The 24,314-nt window shown below is 40.5% G+C and overlaps 1 protein-coding gene across 1 annotated transcript in view; it reads right to left on the reverse strand.

Annotated features, from left to right (window-relative positions):
* The window catches only part of ULK4 (unc-51 like kinase 4), a 512,874-nt gene that overhangs the window by 329,993 nt on the left and 158,567 nt on the right, over window positions 1–24,314 (reverse strand). Inside the window, exons 27-28 of the mRNA XM_065885322.1 lie at window positions 7,507–7,558; window positions 7,263–7,407 (exon numbers count right to left, since the gene is read on the reverse strand). Coding sequence (XP_065741394.1) covers window positions 7,263–7,407; window positions 7,507–7,558 — 197 coding nt within the window. The remainder of the gene's footprint in view (window positions 1–7,262; window positions 7,408–7,506; window positions 7,559–24,314) is intronic.

Here is a 24,314-nt window from a genome sequence, read left to right on the forward strand (position 1 = left end):
AATTTATGAAGTCATTATGGCCCTGATGATTGTACAGGTCACAAGAGAATTGTAAAAAAAAAAAAAAAAAAAAAAAAAAGACAGTACTCACTTTCCCCAGGAGAGAAATGCTGAATGTCCTACTGTCATAAAAACACTGTAAACACATTTATATCAGCGTGATCTCTTTTCAATACGAAACACTCAAAGCTAAAGAAAAATATGAAAACAGAACAAAACATGTTCGCAAAGTGGTTCCAGTCTATCAAAGGCAAATTGCTCAGCGCATTTTTTCCCCACGGCTTGCTGCCTGGCATAAAGTCTTCCCTGACTATGCTATTGAAATAAAATAAAATAGACCCTCCCTCCATTTCCCTTTGTCGATTTAAAAAACAAAAGTGTAACCTAAAAGTTGAGGATTGTTTTATTTGGCAGACTTGTTAAGGACTTAAGCCTGAGAGGCAGCCTCTCAGGTCGATCTGAGGAGCTACTCCAGAGAAGTAAGGGAGGAGCCAGGATATACAGGAGTTTTTGCAACAAAAACCAGGCAGGTAGTCGGAACATCAAAAGATTACTGTCAATTAAAGAAAAACCAGGCACCTCAAGTGAATGAATCTAGCGCTTTTCTCTGTATGGGAAGATCCAAGAGTCGGGCTGATTGAAATCATTCCTTTGATATGCACCTTAGCTATCTGGGGCCAGTGTCCTGCTTTTCTCCATCCTGAATCCCCCCAGGGTGCAGAGTCTGGGGTGGTGGCAGTGGCTGAGGGCTTGATGGCCACATCCTTTGTTTACTGATACGGCAGGTGTCATTCTCTACCTACTTACACCATTTTCTGTATTTTCTTCAGAGCACTCACAATTAACTGAAATCACCTTATATATTTATTTACTGCTTTGTCTCACCCAATATACCGTAAGAACACCGAGGGGCAAGGATTCAATCTTTCTCACCCCTGTATTCTGAGTTCCCGGCACACAGAAGTCACTTGATATATCATTTATATGATAAATGGGAGAAAGGAGGGAGAGGAGAGCAGAGAAAGGGTTTTAAACCTCCTGTGAACAATCACACAAGGTAGTTCAAATTACATTATTTACATTTGTAGGAATATTAGAATTTCCTCTTCCCCAAGAGTAGTGATGTGTTTCCTGAGTGGAGGATCTAGTCCTGTTTATAGCTAAATACTGAAAGAGCAATGCTCTCCCCTTACGTAACAAGTGTCAGAAGAAAAAGTTCCAACAGTCAGCAGAGGACTACTTTCAATGTTAAGATTTCACTGATAATGACTTTGATATAAAACTTCTGAGAGATGCTGATTTTAATTAATAAGGTCACTCTGGGCTTAAGTTCCATTAAATATTGCTTCTTCTCTTCTGCATGAACCTTTAAAATTAAATCTGATCTCTTTGCTGGAAAAAGTCACGGCAATTTTCTGAGTATATGTGGTTTATCTTTCTTCCCAGAAAAAAACTTTTCCTCATTAACCATACAGATAGCAGTTACGTTCCTGGCATTTCAACTATCTTGAAGAAAGGAGGAGAAATGGAAAGCAGGAAGGGGAAGGAGGAAGAGAGGGCACACACACCAAGTCAATGGCAGGGCCAAGATTTGAATACAAATACATTCTAATCACAAGATCCACATTACCAATGAACACTACCACCAGCTTCAATAAGCATATGGTTTTCTCAAGCTGGTGGCCAAAGAGGAAGTCAGAGTAATGGCAAGCATGAAGGGCATTTGACAAACCACTGTGGACTTGAAGATGGAGGGGCCACGTGAAAAGAATTTCGGTCACCTAAAAGAACGTGAGGCAGCACAGAAACAGTGACTTTGGTCCTGCATCTGTATACTGGGATGAATGATGGCCCCCAAAAGATATGTCCAAGTGCTGACCCCCTGTGAATGTGATGTCCTTACAAGAGAGAAGCAGAGGCGAATGTGAGGCAGACACACAGGGGAGAAGGCCATGTGAAGACAGACACAGACTGGAGAGATGCTGCCATAAACCCAGGATGCCCAGAAGCCACCAGAAGCTGGCAGAGATACGAGGATTCACCCTCAGAGTCTCAAAAATGAACTAACCCTGCTGACACCTTGATGTCAGACTTCCAGCCTCCTAAACTGTTAGAGAATACATTTCTGTTGTTTTAAGCCGGTAGCTTTGATATTTATTTAATTTATACTTAAACATTTATGACTTACAAACTTCTATGGTTAAAAAAAATGATTAATTTATGAACTACCTGGCTCTACCAGACAATCCATTCCACAAAGGCAGAGGCTGTGCCTATCTTAGTCATTATTAGAAATACGCCCATGAAATAAGATGCATACAATTAGTATCAGTGAATGAACGGGCTGATGAAGAGAGAAAACTTTTCTCCCAAGCTTATTTCACAGAACTCTCACATGCAGATTTCTGCTAGAAATAAGCTGGTCTGCTTACTGCCCACCACTCTGCCACTTCCACACCTCTGCTTACCCCATTCCTGCCTGGGGTAGCCACGCCTCTTCCATCCAATCATACCCAGGTTTCAAAGTCTAACTCAAATACCATCTCTCTATATATGGTTATTACATAATCCTCCACATACAAAAGGCACTAAACAAATGCTTGTAACTAAACTTCATCTCTTTAGAAAGCAAAGCATGCACAGTGAGAAGGGGTAACAGTTCTTTGATATTCACAATTTATATAGTAAGCCATTCACTCACATTATCTAGGATAGATGGGGTGACGCGTCAACTTGACTGGGCCACAGGCCACCAACGTTTGATTACTGGTGTGTCACCAAACATTCTGGGTGTGTCAGTGAGAGTATTTCTGGATGAGATTAACGTTTGAGTCAGTAGACAGAGTAAAGCAGATTGCCCTCCCTACTGTGGGTGGGCCTCATCTAATCCACTGAAGACCAAAATAGAACAAAAAGACTGAGTAAGAAGGAACTCCTCCTGCCCCACTTCCTTGAGCTGGGACATGGGTCTTTTGCTGCCTTTGGTCTTGAATGGAAACATCAACTCTTCTTGGGTCTCCAGCCTGTCAGCTTTCAGACTGGTACTGGTAAGTATACCCTCAGCTCTCCTCGTTCTCAGGCCTTCAGACTCAAACTGGAAATATACCATTGGCTCTCCTGGGTCCCTGCCTGCACACTGCAGATCTTAAGACTTCTTGGCCTCCATAATCATGTGAGCCAATTCCTTATAATAAATCTCAATCTCCCTCCCTCCCTCCCTCCCTCCCTCCCTCCCTCTCTCTCTCTCTCTCTCTCGCTCTCTCTCTCTCTCTCTCTCTCTCTCTCTCTCTCTCTCTATATATATATATATATATATATCCTATTTGTTCTGTTTCTCTGAGAACCATAACTAATACTTATTTTAATATGATATTTATTCTTACAACTGAATTTTCATTCATATCACACCACAGTTCTGAAAAGCACCTGGAACAGAGGTATTACATGGTATTTAACAAGATTAAATTATTGTGCTCCCTGAAAATTTTGTAACAGCCATTAGAAAAGACACCCACTCTTTTCGCTAGAATCATCAGCCAGGAGCCACTTAACCACCAAGTAGAAAGAGCCTCTTTGAGAACAAAGCCACATAGATGTAGGCAGAGAAGAGATGGTAAGAAAGAGACATACACACAGTACTGTAGACGTAATTTAAACCCCTGAATCCAGCTATATTTGACACCAGCACAAGTCTCTGACTTCTTCGTTATGTGAGCAAATAATTACTTTGCAAATTAGTCTGAGTTAAGTATTACTGTTTGCAAATAAAATCGTCTTAACTGGGGCTTCCCTGGTGGCGCAGTGGTTGGGAATACGCCTGCCAATGCAGGGAACACGGATTCGAGCCCTGGTCCGGGAAGATCCCACATGCCGCGGAGCAACTAAGCCCGTGTGCCACAACTACTGAGCCTGCACTCTAGAGCTCATGAGCCACAATTACTGAGCCTGCATGCTGCAACTACTGAAGCCCGTGCACCTAGAGCCCATGCTCCGCAAGAAGAGAAGCCACCGCGATGAGAAGCTTGCGCACCGCAACAAAGAGAAGCCCCCGCTCGCCGCAACTAGAGAAAGCCTGTGTGCAGCAATGAAGACCCAACTCAGCCAAAAATAAATAAATAAAATAAATAAATTTATTAAAAAAAAAGAAATCGTCTTAACTAATACAACACTTACAGGTGAAAAGTTTGAAAAGATTGTCACCTTGGCTTTACCCAAAGTATTATTTAAGGTCAAAAAAGGATTAAAACTTTTAACAAAATTAAAAGGATCTACGTTAATATGTCTATTTGCACATTGAAGCAGGTTTTATATAGCTCCCATAAACTCTAGAAACTTCATTATCCTTAAGCCATTATATGCACATACTCATTGAAGAACATGAATTTTCCATTATGAGCATTTCTAAACTTATTAATTACCAAGAGCTATCTTGAAAGACCAAATTCCTTGTCAAGGTTTCTAGTTTTCTAGTATCAAAATTAAATGAATTCATCATTTGTATTTCATTTTTTTAAATTTTGTACATAATATTTATTGAGCCCTTACTATATATGCCAGGTGGGCACAGCCATCAGCATCTATTTAATGGCCACTTCTATGAAGTATGTAGTATTACTATCACTGTACCATTACAATCTTCATTTTAAAGTTTAATAGGAGGGATTACAATGTTCCTAATAATAACAGTAGTGGTGCTACATATTTGTCAAGAACGTACTATGGGGGATTTCCCTGGTGGTCTAGTGGTAAAGAATCTGCCTTACAATGCAGGGCATGTGGGTTCGATCCCTGGTCAGGGAACTAAGATCCCACGTGCTGCGGAGCAACTAAGCCCACGCAACACAACTATTGAGCTTGCGCTCCTCAACTAGAGAGCCCACGCGCCCTGGAGCCCGCATGCCACAACTAGAGAAGAGAAAAAAACAACCCGCACGCCACAACGACAGAGAAGCCCGCACACCACAACGAAAGATTCCTGCATGTCTCAACGACGATCTCGCATGCCGCAACTAAGACCCAACGCATCCAAAAATAAATAAACAGTAAAACAAAGAATGTACTATGTCCCACACACTGTACTAAGTGCTTTACAAGAAGTATCCCATTTAATCCTCATTTCTGAATCTTCTAAATTAGGTACTATTATCCTCATTTTATAGATGAGGAAACTGAGGCTTAAAGAATTAAATGCAGAGCCAAGACCTGCACTTCACATCAGAATCAGTACACAAGGTTTGAAAACATTCCACACCACATCCCAATAAATCCCATAACATTATCCAAAGTGCATTTCAAATTGCCTAATCAAAACCTGAGCTCAGGGCTTCCCTGGTGGCGCAGTGGTTGAGAGTCCGCCTGCCGATGCAGGGGACGCGGGTTCGTGCCCCGGTCTGGGAAGATCCCACATGCCGCGGAGCGGCTGGGCCCGTGAGCCATGGCCGCTGAGCCTGCGCGTCCGGAGCCTGTGCTCCGCAACGGGAGAGGCCACAACAGTGAGAGGCCCGCGTACCGGAAAAAAAAAAAAAACAAAACCTGAGCTCATCTACATTACATTTGTTCTTGAGTTGCCATGTGGTTTACATTTGTGTTTTCCTCTTTAATTCCTCATCTCTGGAAAAGGTAAAGATGCCCATTAAAGGAAATACATATTATTTATGATAGCTCAAATGAATAAAATAGGAGCACTAAAATTATAGATTCAATAATTTTTATACTACAGACTGTCCCATAAGTGGGCAGACTTTAGAAACGATGAGATTTTATTTCAAATGTGCACCGGTGTTAACAAACTATTGTTAAACTGAGAAGTCTTGCTGGAGGTAATCCTGTCCCTCTTGGGGGACATCTCAGGTCCTGAAAAATGCTTCAGTACAAGTCGTTGGGTAGCAGATAAGATGGCACTGATAGCATTAATTAATCCCATGAAACAAGATTGGAATCTTATATCTACCCACATTAAGTACAAACCACACAATGCACACACGCATATATAACAAATGCAACCAAAAATATATTCATTGATAGTTTATCACTGAGAAAGCTCCACATGACAAAGTTTAATTGTTTTTCATATAGATAATCATTTCCTTACTTTGAGTATCAAAAGTATTCTTACTGTATGTATTACCAGGAGTCTCCCTGAAGCCAACTGCAGAAGCACGGGAGGCAAAAAGAACCAAGGGGCTAGCTTGTAAATCAAGCCATCACAGGTCAAGCTCCCGTCAGTCAAGACAGGCTCCCTCAGCTGGGAGAAGGGTTGTCGCACGCTGGCTACACACTTCATAAAATATACCTTCCTAAGCCAACAAGGAGTGGTCGAGCTCTTCGGAATATAATTAGGTCTGGTTTCTATATTGTGCAAAAAAAAAAAAAAGGCTTTTTAATAAGAACAGATCTTGAGAAGTTTAACAAATACCGGGGAGCATCTGGTGGAGCTGCCATCCTTGAAAACTTGCTGAACTGACTCAGACTGCAGGCCAGGCCCTGAGGAAGCAGGATCAGGCACACGCTTTAATGCCTGACGCGCTTTCCAACATTTGTTTAATTTTATAAAAAATTTATTTAATAGTGATATGTGGCATGCACTTTTAAGCTTCAATTTTTTTAACTTCAACTTTTTTCTTTGATAAAATTTACAGTGTTGTCTGAATTATAAGGTGCCATTTTAGAGCTTAACATATTTGCATTGGGTGCTCTTAGCAGTCACTCTATTGTGTGTGTGCTATGTGAGCAATGGAGTAAAAGGAAAAAAATACTCCCCTTCTCTTCATTAATACTCATTAACTGTTCTGCCACCATCCCTCCCCCGCAAAAAATATTCTGTTTTTAACTCAACTTAATTTCCATTCCAAGAGTTTGGAGGGGAGGAAAGGAAGATTTCTTTCCATCTCTATTATTTCTGAGTAGGTCCAGGAAAAGTCCCAATTTTATGTTCAGGAGTCTTGTCATGTGGACCTTGAATAATAAACCTTATCCCTCTGGCCACAAACATTTTTAAACCTGCAAAACTCCAGTCATGTCCCCTGTAGAAAACAGATAAAGTTCTAAATGGATGTTTTTGAAGATGGACTGAGATTCTCCTGCATCCTATACAGCATAGTAGTTACTGCCTCTCTTTCTAGACCTCTTTTACAGCAAGCGCATAAGCCCCCGGACAAAAATATAAGGTCCCTGCGACCCCGAGCCCATCATTGGACCTCGTTTGCCAGAAGCATCCTGGGCACCCTACACTTCTCTACCTGAGTGCAGTGCATGGGACTTACTGGGGAAGTAAGACATCTCTAATGAGAGCCAGAAGACTGCTGTCAGAGTCGACATTCGCCTCCTTCTTGCCATCACCAACCTCCTGGTTCACGAGCAAAGATGTGGTTTCTGAGAGCAGCCGCAAGCTGAAGAGTCTCCACTCCACTTGAAAGAAAACAAAATGCCAAGAACGTGACCACATGGAGATAGAATGAAAACAGAATGTGTAACTGATGGAATTCTCACTGATGTGGTCACACTTACCATTCCCGCTTTGAACCAAGGAGACCAAGGGTGGCAGGATATAATCAACCACCTAAAAGGAAAGACGTAAAAGACTTGGTTCAAATCCCTACAAACAAAACACTGATATTGTTAGCGAACTCAAGTCCGTGTGCCTGACACACAGTGAGGCCAAACAATACTGAAACGTCGCAGTTTGGAGCGGACAAAGGTTTATAGCAGGGCCCTGCAAGGAGACGGGCGGCTCTTGCCTTAAAAACCCTGAACTTCCCGAAAGCTTTGAGCAAAGCCCTTTTACAGGAAAGGTGAGGGAGGGGCAGGGTTAGTTGTTGGAAGCTTCTTGGTGTCAGATCCTTTGCTCTTGAGGTCAGGTCATGATGCTGCTGTAAACGTCCACCAAACAAATGTTAGTCTCTGTTCTGACAAGAAGGGGCAAGATCCCAAGGCTCAACTTTCGCCCTCCGAGGTCCAGGCCCCGTTAAGAGGAGGGGTCCCTGCGCGGGCCGGTCACCCTGCCCAGGAGTGCTGGTCCAGCACCCAGCCCGGGTCCTCCCGCCAGTGCCTAGCCTGGCTGAGGAGGCAGATCTCAGCTGGCGGCGCCCTCGGTGCCAGGTCCCCAGACCCCGCCCAGCCGTCATCCCTGAGGGAGCCAGGCGCCCAGGACCCAACCGGCCCTCAGGCTGCCCAAATCAGGGGCCGTGTCCCACGCACTGCGACCCACGGAGACCACCGCCACCGCCATTAGGTCGTGGAGGCAGGGATGGGGTAGAGGTTCGCCACTGCCTCGAGGCCGAGCCTGGACCATGAGCGGCCTGGTGAGGGCTCTGGAGCCCTGCGGGACACAGTCTGCAGCCTGCCCCCAAGGCCCCCAGCTCACCCGCCGGCCCAAGGCCAGAGGGCCTGGAGGGCCCCAAGGAGAAGGCCAGCCACGATCCACCTCTCACCGCACTCTCTGCTACGCGCAGACCACTGTGAGGCTGACTGCTGGGGGAGCAAGACGTCTAACCGCCCCACTAAGGGTCACACACTGTCACTCGCACCCGCCCCACCCCTATTACAATATCAACCACTACCCATGCCTTTTCCACTGACAGAATCATTAGTCAAAGGACTGAAAAAAAAGCAACAGCTAAATTTACCCAGGATTTAAACTCTGCATGACATTTAATAAACCACCAAGCTCATTTAAATCTGAAAAAGTCCTCAGGTCAAAATGACATTATGGTCATCAAGACAGTAGTTTATCAAAACCTTCAGAGTTTATGAAAGGATCTTTAGTATATAATACAAACTCTGGTTGGCATGGGTTGACACTGAACCATCAAATAAAGATATGTAAGCTGGTGATAATTAGTCAAGTTTAAAGTAAACAACAATTAAAATGCTGGAGGAAAAGGAGATACATAATCCTCATGTTTTTGCAAATACATCAAAGCGCTATGACAAGTTAATCTTGGTGATTTTTAGAAATAGATTCCAAAGATCTAAACCCATTACACAAACCACCTCTATGATTTTCTAGTTATATCAGACAGAGCACAATCAAATATGGTTTGCAACCTACTCCAAAATAACAAATTTACCCCCCAAATGAAAATGGATGATGAAGAAAGGACAAATCATTTCCACAGTGTAATTCTGAAAACTACTATCTCATTTGGTGAACTCTTTTGGTGACAATAAACAAAATTCCTGTTGTTTATAGCTGAACTGATTCCTGATCCTAAGATGTGTATTTGCTCTCCTCACCACACTGACAAAAGGGCAGGAAAAGCGGTCCACGGCCCAACACCACCCTCTTGCTGTCCAAACCAATGAAAGGATACCCTACACAGGTAAGGATCTCCACACATGGGTAGTGGTCCGTCAGTGTTACCCTGTTCTAGCTCCACTCCACAAAATAAGTTTATACGTAACATTATATCTATATATTTGTACCACAACCCTAAGAACTAGGGATGTTTTGTTTACCCTCTTCCATTAAGTGACATCACATCACTCAAAGCATAGACATCAAGCTTCACTAAGGAATTTTTAGAACTCTAAACTCCCAGGTACACCAAAAGCAAAAACTATGCGAAGAAGAGAAATATATCCCACTATCAACCGCTATCAACACGCTCAACATCTATCTTGAAGGTTTAAGAGAGCATATTAAGAGAGGAGTGGGACTGAAATTATCTACATGTCCAACTCAATAAGTTCGAAAACCAACAATTAGGCATGGTCCAAAAAGCAAGGCTGTCAGAAGATGAAGAGACAAAAATCAGTAGTTTTCCAATATGCCTACAACAACCAAACAAATAACATAATTAGAAAAAGATACCATTTACAACAGTAATAAAATTCTAAGGTATCTACGACATCATGACTTTCATAGAAATATACATACATATGTGTGTGTGTGTATATATATATATATATATATATATATATATATACAAAATATGTATGACAGCCATCGATGGACTTCTGAAAAACAGCTTGAAAGCTGTCACAACCATGCTCAAAACAAGAAAAAAGACAAACTGAAAATCAGTAACTCTTCTCAGACATACCAGAGGCTTCAAGTCACAGGGCAAACCAGCTGTCTCCCAGAAGTGAAGAGACAGGCAAAGACAGAGAATCATGGCTTAACAGGAGCAGAAACCACCAGTGGAGCCAGCAGCTGGAGCAAAAACATAAAGGGTAACTGAGTAATTGCCGGTGTCTGAGCAGAAGAGAGAAAACCTCCTTCAGGCCCTGCGTGCACCTGCACCTGACAACGGGGAGGGGGGTGAGGTGAGAAGCACTTGTGAAGTTCACAGCCCAGGCGCACATGCTCAGAAGAGGAATGAGACCAAATCAGAGGGGCTACGGAACCCTCCTCCCCCCACCTCACCACATCAATAGGGCTCCTGTGTAATAACAGGATTACAACAGAGAGCTGCTTTATTATAAAGACACGGGCTTTATTTCAGAAGGAGCTATCAGGGAAACCCAAGACAACAGGAGAGACAAAATAAGGACATTATGGGGAATTTTAGCCTCTGAAACCTACAGCTACGGCAAACAGTAAACACAGCCTAGCTCTTAGCCAGATAAACATAAAACTTCACACTAACGGCTCAGTGATCTCAGTTCATTTTACCTGATACATCATGCTGGAGTGAAATATTTGAAGTGCTGAGAGGGAAAAAAACACCACCCTAGAATTCTGAGTGAAATTATCCCTCAAGAGTAAAAGGAAAAATAAAGACTTTCTCACACACACAGTAACTGAAGAAATGTTTTGCCAGCAGACTTGCCTTGCAAGAAATGTTAAGTTTTTCAGAAAGAAGGAAAATGACATAGGTCAGACACTCAGATCTATATGTTAGAGAAAAAATAAATGAAGGTAAAATATAGTAAATGATGAGAAGCCTCAGAGAGGTCAACTCTGTGCAAATTAATCTGTAATTCCAATAAAAATAAATATTCTAACGAGGTTTGCATGAACTCCTCATACTGATTCTATAATGTATTTGGAAAGGAGAGGGTCAGGAATAATGGAAAATTTTCCAAAAAGCATGAGGCATATTTGGTTCACCTTCTCAAGTTTCCAAGTTTACTGTGATGGAAATAAACATGATGGCACAAGCAAAGGGGTAGACAAAGAGATTCATGGAACAGAACAGAGAGCCTAGAAACAGATACATATGGGAACGCAGTAAGTAGCAGATAGAGTACTACCAACAGTGGAAAAACACATAGACTATTCACTGAAGGAATAGGTACAATTTAGTTGTCTATTTGGTAAAAAAAAATATCATAATGCTAAAAAAAAAATTACTGGAGGCTTAAAAGATCTAACAGTTAAAACAAAAGCTCTTAAAGGAAAATATGAGAGAATGGCCTTTGTGTTATTAGAGTAGGAAAAGCCTTTTTAAATGATACCTAAAAAGTACAAACTAAAAGAAAATACTAACAGGGATTTCCCTGGTGGCACAGCGGTTGGGAATCTGCATGCCAATGCAGGGGACACGGGTTCAAGCCCTGGTCCAAAAAGATCCCACATGCCGCTGAGCAGCTAAGCCCGTGCGTCACAACTACTGAGCCTGCGCTCTAGAACCCACGAGCCGCAACTACTGAAGCCTGCTCGCCTAGAGCCTGTGCTCCTCAACAAGAGAAGCCACCGTGATGAGAAGCCCGCTTGCCGCAGTGAAGAGTAGCCCCCGCTCGCCACAACGAGAGAAAGCCCGCGTGCAGTAACGAAGACCCAATGCAGCCCAAAATAAATAATTTTTTTTAAATACTAATAAATTTGACATTAAAATGAAAAATACTCGTAGATGAGTCCTCATAAACAAAATGAGAAGAAAAGCCATTGGCTAGGAGAAAGTTCTGCAATCCCTATACCTGACAATGGATGAATATGCAGAATACATGAACAGGGGACCCCCCGAAGGAGAATATCTAAATAGCCAGTAACCATATCAAAACTACTCAACTCCACTAATAATCAGAGAAATGAAAGGTAGAACAAAACAGATACCAACTTACACAAATCCAGTTAGAAAATCACATAATACCAAGACTGGGGGAAATGGGTACTCACATACCACAAAAAAAAAAAATCAGTATTTAACTTGGAAGAACAATTTCACAACACCAACCAAAGCCGAACACGAACACAGCATACAACTCAGCAATTCAGCTTCTACCTAACACATTTAAAAACACTCACTGCAGGTCTGATTTCAGGAGTGAAAAGACAGTGAATAAATCATTACATTTATATTTCATTATTTAATGAAAACATCAACTTGCAAAATGATACAGGCAGCATGACACTATGTATCCTGAAACAATACCTATAATCTTAAAATACATACTAAATGTAAATGTCTGTATTAAAAATGTATTTCGTAAGTCTTAAAAGAAGAAATCTATTTAATTATAATATTATTTAATTTTTAAATTAACACAGTATTCCTCTGAATAACTCAAGGCAATTATAATAGCATCCCAAGATGATACAAATTTAATCCTTCCAACTGAGAATGATCCTTGAGAAGAAGTAACAGGAGGGTGGTAATGGAAAAATAAAATGCTTTTTATAATACGTAAATGAAGACTACAAGAAGGTTTAGAACATTATTTGACTATTCACCTTTAATTCGTATTTTTGGTGAGCGATGACAGTTGACTACTTTATCAAACGAAAGCTACCCATTAAGACATGAACTGAAAAATGAAATTACACGGAAAATATCTGCATGCTTAGCCAGTCAAACCAGGCAAAGGATATAAAAACTGAAGAACAATTTCATTAGTTTTATTTATACTCTATTCAATAACTACAGAGACTGAAATAATAAATGGTGTTCAGGAAAAGACTGTTGTTTTTACAATCCTCACAAGAAAAAGGAGACCACATCTCTTTTGGCAAAATGTTCACTTAAAGTTAAATATACAATGATTCCAGCCAAAAAGACAACATGAAAATAAAACATTTAAAATGTTAGTTACTTCGGAGATGAGAGCAAAGAAACATCTTTAGTTCCTGGAGTAGCGTTTAAGGCAGAAAATGTAAAGAAAATGTAACAAAGGAAGTTAAATAAACCATTTCAATAAATTCCCATACAAATCAGAAGGGTATCTACTCTCAACAAAATGCAGGGGAGGGCTTCCCTGGTGGCACAGTGGTTGGGAGTCCGCCTGCCGATGCAGGGGACACGGGTTCGTGCCCCGGTCTGGGAAGATCCCACATGCTGCGGAGCGGCTGGGCCCGTGGGCCATGGCCGCTGAGCCTGCGCATCCGGAGTCTGTGCTCCACGATGGGAGAGGCCACAGCGGTGAGAGGCTGGCGTACGGAAAAAAAAAAAAAAAAAAAATGCAAGGGAAAAAAGTCTGTATAACTGACACATCCCAACATTTACAAACATTAATTGTGTGTACACAATAATACATATACATACACACACAAACATAAAATAAATGATTTAGATGAGCTCACAGTATGTAGGTAAGGGGATTTTTATCACCACCACTCTCAGAACTTAATAGCTACTAAGGGCCAGAAGGGAAATGAGCCCATTTACAAATACGTATACACATATGTATAAAGTAACTAACATTATATAAATTGGGATGTGGAGACAAAAGCCAGCGTTTCCTGGAAGAGGTTGAGATGTATTTTATTGTTGTTGCTGCCATTGCCTTTAAACTAAAGAGCTGCCAGAAGTTAGATTCAAAGGCCTAGAGATCCATGCGATGACTTAGGCTTTCTTTCTTCTTTTTCTGAGATATTTACAGTAATTTACTCTGAATTTAATTTGAAAACATTCACATGAGAATTAAAACAATCATCTAGACATACAATTTGCAAGATTCCAGTCAGAGATGAGAAAGGAACCCTAAATTGAGAGACTGTCTCAAGATGACAAATGAAGCAAAGTTCTAGCCTCAGCCTCCGGGCCCAAATCTCTGGAGCTCACAGGTACTCGCTCACAGAAGGGGACTGCTGCAAAATAAAAGAGCAGCTCCAAGGGTGCTCGAAGTGATCTGGGGGCACAGGGGAGAACAAACACAGGAAAAGGCTCTTGGAACCACAGTAATGATGGTTATTTGGGCCCAGGAGCAGGGCAAATTTTTTTAAAAAACTATTCTGACAACTATATTTCAGTACAAATGGTTTCCTATATAACCCTGTGCATTTTATTTAATTTGCTTTATGCATTTAAAAACACCATTGTTAGAAGGAGTCCGCAAACCTCGGCAGACTGCCCAAGGCTTCCAGCATACAAAACACAGGAACAAATGAGTCCAATGCCAAGAACACCCCTCGGCTGGGCTCAGTGGTTTCTTGAACCCTTCCAAGGGTGGGCCACCTGTACAATATTTCTAGCTAATCCACATCTCTTGCAAAAAGGACTAATTTCACCGAAGGAAAAAATCTTTCTAACAAAAGTATCATCAATATAAAGACACCTCACAAGTGTGAACTTCTGATCAGAGTTTTTCAAATGCTAACTAATCATCCCTGGAGGATGTATTCCTGAAAGTGTACTTCACATATAAACTGACCTCTCCTAGGACAGAGATTAAAACTAACTCACGCAAAGACTCACAGACACAGAAAACAAACGTAAGGTTACCAAAGGGGAAAGGGTGGGGAGGGATAAATTAGGAGTTTGGGATTAGCAGATACAAACTCCTATATATAAAACAGATAAACAACAAGGACTATATACCACAGGGAACTATATACTATATACCACAGGGAACTATACTCAATATCTTGTAATAAACTATAAAAGGATCTGAAAAAGTATATATGTGTATGTATGTATATATATATATATATATATATCTGAATCAATTTGCCATACACTAGAAACTAACACAAAATTGTAAATCAATTCTACTTCAGTTAAAAAAAAAAACTAACTCATGCATATAATTTCACACCTCTTGTGAAAGGTTAAGTAGTTTCAAGTAAATTACACTAGGTTTCTCAAAATAATACTCGGAGAAACCATAAAATGACTTATGAAATCGTTTCACACTCCTCTCCCTTTGTATACATGATTTTTTTCTGCCTATAACACCCACTCCTCCCACAGGAGCCCATCAGGAGTTGATTCCTACGTGCCTTCAAAATTTAGCTCAAGAATTGCCTCCTCTAAAAAATCATCTCCAGACCCTGTTAGACTGAGTAGGGCTCGCGGCATGCCCCATGCATACCACCAACACAGTCCAATCATCTACGGCGGTCCAATCTTTGCTTTCCATATGGGTCCCTTCCTCTCAACCAGCACTGAACCGATTCAGAGCAGGGCCTGATTCTAGCACCCCAGTGTATTCTCAGTGCTTCATTTAAACAGGTGGTTTGCAAAAGGCACTTATTATGAATATATGAGTAAACAAAATACTTAAGTGTTTTCTGTGTCCATTTTTATATCACTGCTATACCTCTATTCATACTAATTTATCCTATTAATATGAATAGGATGTAAAAAAAAACTTTGAAACATAAAAGGTACTTGTCCTATAGAATGCTAATTTCTCAAAAAAAAAAAAAAACTCATTTGATTTTGTAACCTAGTTGTCAGCTGCCATCACCCCAAACTTCGAGATTTAAAAGGAAAACCCTTAGCCCTGCACGCTCTAAGAAATCTAGTGTCCTCTCCAAGATTTATAGGAACGTGCAAGGGCTTATTTACTTTCCATGGTTCATTGCCAATGCTTGAGTTTTTACCTCACTGACTCTAGTATTTTATCTGCTTTTCACCTTCTCCTAATGTTTGCTTCCAAGAGTCTGAATATACAAATGAACAGTGGTCAGACTATTTATGACAAAAGGACTCCAGCCGCAACCTGTGCAGGAAACAGCATGGAAGCCACATTGTAACAGCTGCAGCCATAAACTCAGAATGGCTAGGACTTGGTCGATAACTGCCAGCCTCACTCTTTTTTATACTGTGTCCCCTTTGACTCAAGACCAACCAGAGAAACCTAAATATGCTCTCCTATCCAAACCACATAGGATGCTCTGTTTCTCATCAGCTTGACTCCAGTCCCCCCATGGCAATCAGGGCACACCTTAAGCCCTCCCTCATTAGCATATATTAAATGACACGCCCACAGGTGCCATGACAGTTCCGAGGTCACCCATAAAAAGCCCAAAAGTGGGCGGTGGCCCAATTCCTGGAAATCCCTGCCCCTTCCCCAAAATAGCTGGAATAATCCTCCTACTTATTAGCCTATGAAATTACTGTGCCCATAAAAACTAACCACCCTGTATTTTGGGGCTGCTGTCGCCTTTTGAGACGGACTGCTTTCTGTCTGTGGAGTATGTACCTCTCTCAATAAATCTACTTCTTACCTATCACTTCGCCTCTCACTGAGTTCCTTCTGCACTGAGACATAAAGAACCTGAGCTTCAGGTGTGCGACTTCAATTAAAAGACAGTGGGTCTGAGCTCCAGTATGAGTTTTGGCTGTGTTTGAATCTCACCTGAGGTTGTACAGTTTCAATACCAATACAAAGAACGATTATCGATTAGTCATGTTACAGAATGTGTGATTCAAAAATATCACTTGGGGAGTGCGGTGTGACCCATGATGAACCTCAGTCTGCATTTTGAGAAGTCACATGAAAATGGTATGCTTTTTTTTTTTTGCGTGTATCTTTTTTTTTTCATCTTTATTGGAGTATAATTGCTTTACAACGTTGTGTTAGTTTCTGCTGCATAACAAAGTGTATCAGCTATATGTATACATATATCCCCATTTCCCCTCCCTCTTGCATCTCCCTCCCACCTTCCCTACCCCACCACTCTAAGGTGGTCACAAAGCACCGAGCTGATCTCCCTGTGCTATTTTACATTTGGTAGGGTATATATGTCCATGCCACTCTCTCACTTCGTCCCAGCTTACTCTTCACCACCACCCCCCCCACTGTTTCCTCAAGGAAAATGGTATGCTTTAATGACAACCCAATGCCAAACGGCAATAAAATAGATAACAATGAAGAAGAAAAAAGGACAAAAACCTAAAAACTCTCTTTACGAAATCACTTCCGAGTCACAGTGAGGAATCTAGGATGACAAAAATCTGATACAGCTTATGACAGAGAAACTCTTCTAACCCTTCCGATTGGCATGGTTTGCTCATTGGTACTAGGTCTCCTTGTTAAAAAGAAGAGACTGGAACATCTGAGACAATAGACTGAGAGCCCGTTTGCTGCTGTGGAGTTAGATGATTTGTTCATCAGTGCCTTCCCCTTCTAGAATCTTCCACAGAACTTATAAACAACATGTACACCATTTAAATAAATACCACTGTAACTCTATGCAATGTCCCTGCATTAATGACTTTTCTCTATCATAAAATTCCACCATTCATTACTTTTTTTAGTTGCAGAGGTAATACACCTATATGGAGCAATCCAAGGAATTTTAATATTTAATGTTAGTGGTATTGCTTTCTTAAACAAAGATATTCATGTGTGCTAAAGGTCATTTCAGGACATGTCATAAAAACAGAGTCGTTTTGAAGTCTTTTTGAAAATGCAGATTCCCAAGTCTAGGGACATTTTTATTTCTGTGCTCCAAAACTGGGTCCCTCATTCAAAACACATGTGTCTGCATATGCTCATTAATTACTACTATTGGTCCTCAGCAACATGGCTCAGAAGAAATGAATGTCTGTGAGGTAGGGATGCTAAAGACAGCTCTGAGACCTTCAAGCGAAACAATCACAAATGCACTGAAACATGTAAATTACACTCACGCTAAACCATATTTCATTTGTTCTTAAGTAAAGCCACTGATGCCCAAGATGAAGATTTGTTTATAATTTTAAAAACTTCTTTTCCATTTTAAGAAAGGTTGAACATGAGATACTGAAGTTTAGCAGCTTTAAACTGTAAGTAACCACGTACCCACATTCAAATTTTCTTATTTCACAAAGAATAAAGCAACAATCTTATAACCTATGGAAAATATATTTCTAAACCTTAATCATTTATAATGAAAGTATGCTTTATACTCTTATTTTTGTAGAGGGTGTTTTTTCTTAATTAAAAAAAATTTTACTGATGGAAGTAAATAACTTGAAAGTGGAAGTTTACTATTCTAAGCACTCAACTAAAATTCCTACTCTACCTTTGAAAATTAATCAGCAGTTCCTTCATTTCAGTAGACCTTAAAAAAATCTGGTACATCTGACAGCACAACAATTAACATGTTCACACCAACTGCGAGTCTCCTTACCCCACACGAGGTACTGTCAGGTGTCCAGGAAAAACGTGCCTAGAACATGACCTCTACCACTGCTAATGGCAGAGCAGATGATTCAGAAGGCCCCTTTTGAGGAGAACTAACTATAAAAACTAGACACAACACTGTTTAAATCTTCTTTACAAGATTAAGTGCTTAGAAAGATGTTAAGGAATTCCCGAGGCCACATCAGGTTGGCAAAATTTCAGAAGTTTGACGATACACTACTGGCAAGACTGGGGAGAAACAGGCCCTCTGATCACTGCTGGTGGGAAAGCAAAATAGTAAACCCATGTAGAAGGGACTCGGGAAGTATCTAGCAAAACTACATACGCATCTACCCTTTGATCCCACAGTCCAGGAATTTGCACTGAAGAGACACCTCCAACAGAAGGAAACTGCACACGCACAAGGTTACTTGTTTGTGATTGAAAAGATTAGAAACTACCCAAATGTCCACACATCAGAGATGGGTTGAACAACCTACGATATACACAAACATGACGGAGTGCTACACTGCTCTTATGAAGAAAGAGATGGAATAATTTCCAGTATCCATACTAAATGAAAAAGCAAAGTGCAAAAGAGAAAATATAGTATGTTACTTCTTGTATAAGGAAGAAAGGGGAAATAAGAAAACGTTATCTCTACAAAAAGAAACACTGAAAGGACAAGCCAGACAACGAGACTGGTTACCTATAAGAGTAGGGAGGGTATGATGGAATGGTGATGAAGTGAGCAGGCTATATACCCGGGCGGGGGGAGAGGGGAAGGGAGTGATGCTGCTCTGAATATGTCTGTTTTTACAGTTTTTACTTTTGGAAGCATGCTAACCTTCTACATATTCAAAAAATAAAATCAATGCGCTTCCCTGGTGGCGCGGTGGTTGACAGTCCGCCTGCCGATGCAGGGGACACGGGTTTGTGCCCCGGTCCGGGAAGATCCCGCATGCCACGGAGTGGCAGGGCCCGTGAGCCATGGCCGCTGAGCCTGTGCTCCGCAACGGGAGAGGCCACAACAGTGAGAGGCCCGCGTACCGCAAAAATAAATAAATACATAAAATAAAAACATCAAATCGAATCAAAAAGCATAAGAAGGGAAGAAAACCTAAAATTGAAAGCAAATTGAAAATAAATCAACTATATTTCAAATGAATATTATTCAATATGACCACACTGAAAGGGTAGACGGGGCACTAATCCAAGTATTGACTGTACACCCCAGCCTTGCTTGGGTGACATCTGGGAGGTGGGGGGAGGAGGAAATTCTGCAAACAAATCCTGATTTCATGAGGTTTGTTTTCGTACTGGTCTGGGTAAAGCAATCCTGCAACAATTTCAGACGTATTATAACATTAAGCAAATGAGGAAATGTGCTGATGTTGCTGGAAGCCAGAATTTTTACAAAGGAAGAAAGGACACAAAAATATGGAATGGGGCAAGGCAAGAAAGAACCATGTGGGGATGAACTGGATTTGAAGACACTGGTGTGAACTCATGATTTCAAAATATGTTTATGTGTGTGTACGTGTATATGTAAGTATGCATACAAGTGTGTCCTCTGTGTGTTCATACGTGTACTTACATGTATATATTTCCTAGCTCTGTTTCTTGGAAGGGTCTAGAAGCTAAGACATCCCAGGAGACAGGAGACATTTAGCGCCCTGATTGTGGTCTCTAAAGCCATTTCCCACGAAAGGGAACCAGGGCTCCTCAAAGAAATGACTGATTCTAGAGCCAGGTCAGGTTAGTTACAAACTGAGGCAAGAATATCTTGCTGTGACACAAAGTAAAAACTCACTCAAAAAATGAGAGGGTATGTCACAAGGACAGAGGAGCCAACTTGAAAAGCCAAATCTGATATAATTAGAGCACCAAAATAATTATAGTAATGAAGGCATCGAAAAAAATAGGAATTTGTGGTAGACAGAATGATGGTAGACAGAAAGATGTCCACACCCTTATCCCTGAAACCTGTTCATTTGTTACCTTACACAGCAAAAGGGATTTTGTAGATGTGATTAAGTTAAGGAACTTGAGGTGTTTATCCTGGATTATACAGGTGGGCCCAATGTAAAATCAAAGGTCCTTGACAAGAGGGCCAGAGTCAGAGAAGAAGGTGTGACAACAAAAGCAGAGGTGAGAGAGAGAGAGAGAGGGGAGAGAGAGATTTGAAGGTACTACACTGCCAGCTTCAAAGATGGAGGAAGGGGGTCACAAGCCAAGGAATGCAGGCAGCTCTTAGAAGCTGGAAAAGCCAAACAAACAAACAAACAAACAAACAGATTTTCTCCTTAGATCCTCTAAAAGGAACACAGGTAGGCTGACATCTTGCTTGTAGCCCCAAAGACCCATTCTGTACTTCTGACCTACAGAATTCTAAAATAATAAATCTGTGTTTTTTTTAAGCCACTAAATTTGTGGTAATTTGTTATAGCAGCTACAGGAAACTAATACAGAATACAAGTCCATGTCAATGATACATAGATATGCTAATTCATATCAGTTAACTTCATTTAAAAAATAGGCTTAAAAAAATAGGCTTACATTAAGCTCTAAACACTTTATTAGAAAAAATTTTTCATATCTGTGTAAACTTTTTAATATAACACAAAGATGTACTAATCCTAAGTATATAACTTAGTTAACTTTCACAATATGAACACACTCATATTACTAGCACCCAGATTAAAAAAAAAAAAAAAAGGCACTTCGAGGACATTTTGGACAAAGCCCCCTTGTAAACCCTTAATTGCCCCAAGGGTATCCACTAACCTGACTTGTAACTGATTAGTTTTCTCTGTTTTTAAACTTAATGCAAATCGATCATGTTATTTCGTATTTGTTATCTTTGTCACAGATTAACTTTGTGAGATTTATCCATGTTCTTCAGTGTAACTACAGATCATTCATTTTCCTTGCTGCAAAGTATTCTATTGCATGACCAAATCATAGCTTACTTACCCATTAGATTGTTGATTGGCATTTGGATAGTTTCCCATCTGGGGCTATGAGCATCCTCTACGTGTATATGGGTGAACATATGCTTGCATTTCTATTGAATGTATATTTATAGGTGAAATTGCTGAGTCATAATGTATTTATGTTTACTTTCAGTAGCTACTACCAAACAGGTTTCCAAAGGAATTGTACCAACTTACATTCCCACTAGAAGTTTCTGAGAGTTCCATTTGCTCTACATCCTCACCAACTCTTGGTACTAACTCAAAACTTTAGTTTCATTCAAGTTAAACTACTCAATGTTTATTAGCCTCCAGCCTTCAGTTTAAAAACTTACAAAAGGGGCTTCCCTGGTGGCGCAGTGGTTGAGAGTCTGCCTGCCGATGCAGGGGACGCGGGTTCGTGCCCCGGTCCGGGAGGATCCCACATGTGGAGCGGCTGGGCCGCTGAGCCTGCGCGTCTGGAGCCTGTGCTCCGCAATGGGAGAGGCCACAACAGTGAGAGGCCCGCATAACGCAAAAAAAAAAAAAAAAAAAAAAAAAAAAAACTTACAAAAGAACAGTAATCAAGACAGTATGGTACTGGCACAAAAACAGAAAGATAGATCAGTGGAACAGGATAGAAAGCCCAGAGATAAACCCACGCACATATGGACACCTTATCTTTGATAAAGGAGGCAGGAATGTACAGTGGAAAAAGGACAGCCTCTTCAATAAATGGTGCTGGGAAAACTGGACAGGTACATGTAAAAGTATGAGATTAGATCACTCCCTAACACCATACACAAAAATAAGCTCAAAATGGATTAAAGACCTAAATGTAAGGCCAGAAACTATCAAACTCTTAGAAGAAAACATAGGAAGAACACTCTATGACATAAATCACAGCAAAATCCTTTCTGACCCACCTCCTAGAGTAATGGAAATAAAAACAAAAATAAACAAATGGGACCTAATGAAACTTCAAAGCTTTTGCACAGCAAAGGAAACCATAACCAAGACCAAAAGACAACCCTCAGAATGGGAGAAAACATTTGCAAATGAAGCAACTGACAAAGGATTAATCTCCAAAATTTACAAGCAGCTCATGCAGCTCAATAACAAAAAAACAAACAACCCCATCCAAAAATGGGCAGAAGACCTAAATAGACATTTCTCCAAAGAAGATATACAGAATGCCAACAAACACATGAAAGAATGCTCAACATCATTAATCATTAGAGAAATGCAAATCAAAACTACAATGAGATATCATCTCACACCAGTCAGAATGGCCATCATCAAAAAATCTAGAAACAATAAATGCTGGAGAGGGTGTGGAGAAAGGGGGACACTCTTGCACTGCTGGTGGGAATGTGAAATGGTTCAGCCACTATGGAGAACAGTATGGAGGTTCCTTAAAAAACTACAAATAGAATTACCATATGACCCAGAAATCCCACTACTGGGCATATACCCTGAGAAAACCAAAATTCAAAAAGAGTCATGTACCAAAATGTTCATTGCAGCTCTATTTACAATAGCCCGGAGATGGAAACAACCTAAGCGCCCATCATCGGATGAATGGATAAAGAAGATGTGGCACATATACACAATGGAATATTACTCAGCCTTAAAAAGAAATGAAATTGAGCTATTTGTAATGAGATGGATAGACCTAGAGTCTGTCATACAGAGTGAAGTAAGTCAGAAAGAAAAAGACAAATACTGTATGCTAACACATATATATGGAATTTAAGGGAAAAAAATGTCATGAAGAACCTAGGGGTAAGACAGGAATAAAGACGCAGACCTACTGGAGAACGGACTTGAGGATATGGGGAGGGGGAAGGGTGAGTTTTGACAGGGCGAGAGAGAGTCATGGACATATACACACTAACAAACGTAGTAAGGTAGATAGCTAGGGGGAAGCAGCCGCAAGGCACAGGGATATTAGCTCGGTGCATTGTGACAGCCTGGAAGGGTGGGATGGGGAGAGTGGGAGGGAGGGAGACGCAAGAGGGAAGACATATGGGAACATATGTATATGTATAGCTGATTCACTTTGTTATAAAGCAGAAACTAACACACCATTGTAAAGCAATTATACCCCAATAAAGATGTTTAAAAAAAAAAAAAAAACTTACAAAAGGACAGGCTTTTCATTAAAGAAGGTATTATGGCTTAGCTTAAAGCCATGGCTTAAGCTTTTATGGTTTTTAAAGTTTAAACAGATTATATTTTAGGCAACTTATGTATATTACTGTTAGAAATTTCTAATAAAGAATCTTTATTTTCCCCTTTGCTATGAATAACATTTTTTTTGAAACCACCATGAATGGGAACAAATTCTCTGTACAAACCAAATCATTATGGTATTTCTAACTGCTCTGCAAGCCACACTGATAATTTCCAACTACGAGGCACTAAATGATCTCAACTGTGGGAAAAAAATGTGAGTTAACTATCTTTGCTTGGCAAGAATTAAATGCATGGAACCACTTCCACATAACAAAGTACTGACCAGTACCCTTGAATATAGTTTGTGCTAACACTTCCAATAATGTGATACCCTTTGCAGTGCTGGATCTTCAATTTCACGTATTCCAGTCATGCTCAAGAAGAGGTAATTAGAGGATTTCCCATGAGTTACAGCATTAAAAAAATATTTTTTAGGAAGTCCATGAGTTACAATGATAGCTTTCCTATAGTAACACAGGCTGTCCTTGCAATGATTATTATGGTAGCACTTCATGATTAGAAAGTAAACTAATTAAATGTCTAATTAAATATAAGTATAGACATTTGTAAATACTGGATCTTAACAGATTATCCATGGGGTTACTGCTCATTAAGGAAAAGAATCAATAAGCAACACTCAGGCAAGTAGTATCTCAATGGAAGACTGAGAAATCATTGCTAAGAAAGTAACCATAACAAACAGGCTTTCTGGCAATAGTGGGTATGGTTATTTGGATTAATTCTCTCACTGAAAATTCACAATGAAAAATTGCCAGATAAAATATCAACAACCAAAACCTTAAAATATTTAAGACCTGAAAAGGCAGTGGGGGAGCCTTCCTACCAATTTCTGAATGAAAGCCTTAACTAGAGAGTTGAGTAGAACATATGAGCATGGAACTGATA

Source organism: Phocoena phocoena, chromosome 10 (genome assembly GCF_963924675.1).
Source record: "Phocoena phocoena chromosome 10, mPhoPho1.1, whole genome shotgun sequence".
NCBI lineage: Eukaryota > Metazoa > Chordata > Mammalia > Artiodactyla > Phocoenidae > Phocoena > Phocoena phocoena.